At 42.5% G+C, this 4,815-nt stretch overlaps 1 protein-coding gene across 4 annotated transcripts in view; it reads left to right on the top strand.

Annotated features, from left to right (window-relative positions):
- LETMD1 (LETM1 domain containing 1) overlaps nt 1-4,815 on the top strand; it is a 10,616-nt gene that overhangs the window by 502 nt on the left and 5,299 nt on the right. For 3 of the 4 annotated variants that reach the window (XM_006757079.2, XM_006757081.2, XM_006757080.2), the window contains exons 2-4: nt 204-355; nt 3,448-3,563; nt 4,176-4,258. In XM_006757079.2, coding sequence (XP_006757142.1) covers nt 204-355; nt 3,448-3,563; nt 4,176-4,258 — 351 coding nt within the window. Of the gene's footprint in view, nt 1-203; nt 356-3,443; nt 3,564-4,175; nt 4,259-4,815 lie in introns of those variants that run through there. The other variant, XM_006757082.2, reaches the window with a different exon arrangement.

Raw genomic sequence — 4,815 nt, 5'->3', positions numbered from 1 at the left:
CCGCTGCCCGCCGCCGCTTGCTGCCCGGCCTCTCGTCTGCCCCCGTTGTGTTTTTCTCGGTGTGATTGCTTCTCTCTGGATCCCAGACCTTCCTGGTATCCGCAGATTTCGGGTCTCCGCGGCCCGCGTGTGACGTTGGGGACGCCCCGCGGACAGGGCGGTTGGGGCGGACTCCCAGACGGTCTCTCTGGTCCTCCCTGTAGGTCTTCAAAGCTGCACCTTTCCCCGAAGGCAGATGTGAAGAGCTTAATCTCTTACGTGGCGACTAAGACAAAAGCGATCAATGGGAAATACCATCGGTTTTTGGAACGTAATTTCCCCCGCTTCTATCTCCTGTACACCACCTTCACAAAAGGTAAAAACAGAGCTGAAACGGGAACCGGCGGAACCGGCTCGAGGGCGATGTCAGAGGGTTCGAGCAAGCTAATTTGCAGGTTTTGCTCTGGGAACGTGAGCTGGGATGTCTTATGTTTCACAAGTGCTTGAGGATTAAACCTAATGTTATAAGTTAGCGCTTCCTGAGGATGTTTCTAGAAAGGTTTTATTAGAAACAACTTCTGCCCTAGCTGGTCTGGCTCAGTGGATCGAGCGTCGGCCTGCGGACTCAAGGGTCCCAGGTTCGATTCCGGTCAAGGGCATGTACCTTGGCTGCGGGCACATCACCAGTGGGGGGTGTGCAGGAAGCAGCTGATCGATGTTTCTCTCTCATCGATGTTTCTAGCTCTCTATCCCTCTCCCTTCCTCTCTGTAGAAAATCAGTAAAATATATTTTTTAAAAAAGAAAAGAAACAACTTCTAACAATATCCAGAAGGAATATGGGTATTTTTGCACTTCTTTAACCACACACTTGACTATAGTAGAAGTTCTTTTTTTTTTTTTTTAATATGTTTTATTGATTTTTTACAGAGAGGAAAGGAGAGGGATAGAGAGCTAGAAACATCAATCAGCTGTCTCCTGCACACTCCCTAATGGGGATGTGCCCGCACCCAAGGTACATGCCCTTGACCAGAATCGGACCTGGGACCCTTGAGTCCGAAGGCCGACGCTCTACCCACTGAGCCAAACCGGTCAGGGCAGTAGAAGTTCTTTGTCCTGCATAAGGGCAGGGATCTATGGCTGCACAGACCTGCCCTTTGATTTAGCAGTTGACTTGGCCCATAAGAAATGTGGTTTAATGTTTATCACAGATCTGTCCTAGGCAGCATGTGCTGGAAATAGTGCTGTAGTACTTGGTTTCGGACTGTTTTGGTCCCGATCAGAGCTCTGCTAGTCACCAGGAGATGGTATAGTGTCAGCGTCTTCTCCAGAGCCGGAGTGCCTGGGTTCAAATCCCAGCTTGTCGCTGGCTGATTGGACTAGTTACTTAACCTCTGTCCTTTGGGTTTTTCTTTTCTTTTTTTTTTAGTATATATTTTTATTGACTTCTGAGAGGAAGGGAGAGCGAGAGGGAGAGAGAGACAGAAACATCAATGATGAGAGAGAATCGGTGATCAGCTGCCTCCTGCACGCCCCCACTGGGGACCGAGCCAGACACCTGGGCATGTGCCCTGACCCGGACTCCAACTGCAGCCTCCTGGCTCATAGGTCCACGCTCAACCCGTGACCCACAGGGGCCGGGCTGTCCTTTGGTTTTCTTACCTGTGAATTGGGGATAATAATGGAACCTACCTGTTGACCTCATGGTTGTGGAGATTAAATTGATACATGTAAAGGCCTGATTCTTAGTAAGTGCTCAATAAATGTACTATAACTGTTATTATTCTCTATACTTTTGTCATAATACCAGTTACAATAAACTACCACATAGTATCATAATTATTACTAGCTTTGTGGATTTGCAAGTTGCTTACCTGTATTTGTAAAGTGGAGATAAAAAGTGGCTGCTTTGTCTGCTCCCACTTTATAAATAGGATCAAATAGAAAAGGGTGTGAAAGCATTTTGGTTAGTTTGCTATTAAGCCTTTTATTATGGAAAAATACACAGAAGTAGAGAAAATAATATAATGAACTCCAGTGTACACAACCTCACTTCAGCCAATCTTATTTCATTTCTAAACATGCCTTCTCCTGTATTATTTTGAAGCCAACCTAGACATTCTGTCATTTCACTCATAAATAGGAAAGCATTTTTCCACTGAGCCAAACTGGTTGGGGCATAGGAAAGCATTTTTAAAAACTAAATTCTAGATAAATGTAAGAATTATGTAATGAAGAGCAAAATGCAATCATAGAAATATGTTGAATTACAGTAATTATACAAATGTTCTAGAAAGGAGATAAATATCTGGTTAGGGAATACATAGGGTTGATTGAGCAAGACTTCCTGAGGTTAGCAAACTTTGAATTTTTATTTTTTTAATTCTCACCCAAGTATATGTTTTATTGATTTTCTAGAGAGGGAGGGAGGGAGGGAGGGAGAAACATCAGTTACCTACCTTACGATCAAACCACAACCTAGGTATGTGCCCTGACCAGAAGTCAAGCCCACAACCTTTTGGTGTACAGGATGATACGCTAATCAATTGAGCCACTCAGCCAGGGCGAATTTTTATTTTATTTTATTTTTTAAAATTTTTATTGTTGAAAGTATTACATATGTCCCTCTTTTTCCCCCATTGACCCTCTCTAGCCTGCCCCCGTCCCCTGAATTTTTATTTTAAAAAGGGAATGACGCCCTGGCCGGTGTTTTCAGTGGTTAGAGAATTGGCCCACACAGCAAAGGGTCAAGCATTTGATTCTGGTCAAGGCCACATACATGGGCAACCAATCGATGTGTCTCTCTCACATTCATGTTTCTCTTTTTCCTTTCTTCTCTTCTCCCTTCACTCTTCCCTCATTTCCCTTCCCTCTCTCCCTTCCACTCTCTCTAAAAATCAGTGGGGGAAAAACACAACATAAAAATCAATGGAGCCCTAGCTGGTTTGGCTCAGTGGATAGAGAGTCTCGGCCTGTGAACTGAAAGGTCCCAGGTTCGATTCCAGTCAAGGGCACATGCCCAGGTTTCGGGCTCAATCCCCAGTAGCGGGTGTGGAGGAGGCAGCTGATCAATGATTCTCTCATCATTGATGCTTCTATCTCATTTTCTCACTTTCCCTTCCTCTCTGAAATCAATAAAAATATTTTTTTTAAAAATTAATGGAAAAAAGATCCTCTGGTGAGGATTTTTTAAAAAAAGGAATGAGTAATGAGCCACAAAAGGGAGACCATTCCATAGTAGATCACAGAAGGCCCACTTGGCTAGAAGAGAAGGGATGTGCTGCGGGAAAAGGGGTGAGAAAAGAGATACAGGTTGTCCTCACAAGAATTTCAAGTGACCTAGATGGGAGCTTTGATGTAATGTTGGGCAGGGACAAGTTGGTGTACGGTGGGTAAACTTGAAATAGGAAGTTGTGGTATGATTCAAACTGGGGTAACATCACACTCTGTCCTCTACTTTAATGAGGCAGGATTGCAGAAGTTATGGGCTGATGCCAAAAAGTCTAGAAGAATAAAGGCAGATATGGTGAAGCACAATGTAAAGTTTCATCAACTTTCATACCGGGAGATGGAGCATTTGAGACAGGTATGGGCCAGGGACAGATACCCAGAGTGCATGGGGAGGTAACAGAAATTAACCAGGATCTCAAGTTATTTTCTTTTCTATTTTGTTCCCCGCTGATCAGGCTTTTGCCCTTTGCTACGAGATTAAAGTATTGAACTAAATGAGAGTATCAGACTATTTGTCAGAATTGGATTCTTTCAGAGTTATAGTCCTCCAGAGCAGAGCTGCATAGAATTTGGGGCACACTTCCTAAATAAAAATTGTAAACACTAAAAGTCAGTTTTTTTCGGAACGTATAAAAATTTGCAAGGTTCTAAAAGGCAGCAGGAAAGTAATATTGGGTGGTGACTGGAGTCGCTTTGGAGCTGAGAGTAAGATTCTAGGACCCGTTCTGCAGAGCAGGAAGAACTCACTGAGGTATTTGGTATAATGTCAGGGTGCCTGTACGTATTAGACAATATTTGGGATACAAAAGTCAATCAGGGCTCTGTCCTCAAGGAACTTACCAACCACATGTAGATAGCAATAACCTTGATCCTTTGCTGGGCCGCAGGAGTTTACTGCACAGTGGGATGGAGGGATTGCCCATTAAGAATGTGGGTTAAAACTGCATCTGTGTTTATTTCTGCTTAGTTTCGTCGAGATGTCACCAAGTGTTTTTTTCTGGGTATTATTTCCATTCCACCCTTTGCCAACTACCTGGTCTTCTTGCTAATGTGAGTATAGACTTCTCTCTCCCTGGCATATTGATGATAAATAAATTTATGTAAGAAGAACTTTCCATTTCAGAAGCTAGGCAGAAGTTATCAAACTTCCTGCTCTAATCTTTTCATTAGCATTAGCCCAAGGTTCATAAAAGCCACTCAGTAATACCTAGGTTTCTTAAATATCTGTAGATGTAGGTGTCAAGCATGTCAAACTCAAAAGCTAACACAGTTCAAATAAACAAGGTTTAGGTTTATGTGGGCCACAAAAAAACAAAAGCTTCAATTTTCATAGAAATGTAGGTTTATTTCGATAGAGACATGCTGAATACAAAGGGCTGAAATAAATGAGTAATTGTTAACACAAAATAATAGAACATTTTAATAAAAGTTAATATTTTTTCTTGAACATTAACTTACCAGACACTGAATAACTGCACAAATTAATAAGTGTAACGCAAATAAACCTATTTTTCTTGTTATCCGAAAGCGAAATATTTCCTGTTGCGCACAACAAACAAGTCAGTACAAGACTAATGACGTGGCAATTGGCTGCTAAAATACTCACT

Source organism: Myotis davidii, unplaced genomic scaffold (genome assembly GCF_000327345.1).
Source record: "Myotis davidii unplaced genomic scaffold, ASM32734v1 scaffold233, whole genome shotgun sequence".
Taxonomy (NCBI): Eukaryota; Metazoa; Chordata; class Mammalia; order Chiroptera; family Vespertilionidae; genus Myotis; species Myotis davidii.
Note: the sequence above shows the minus strand (reverse complement) of the source record. Positions and strands in the feature narration are given on the sequence as shown.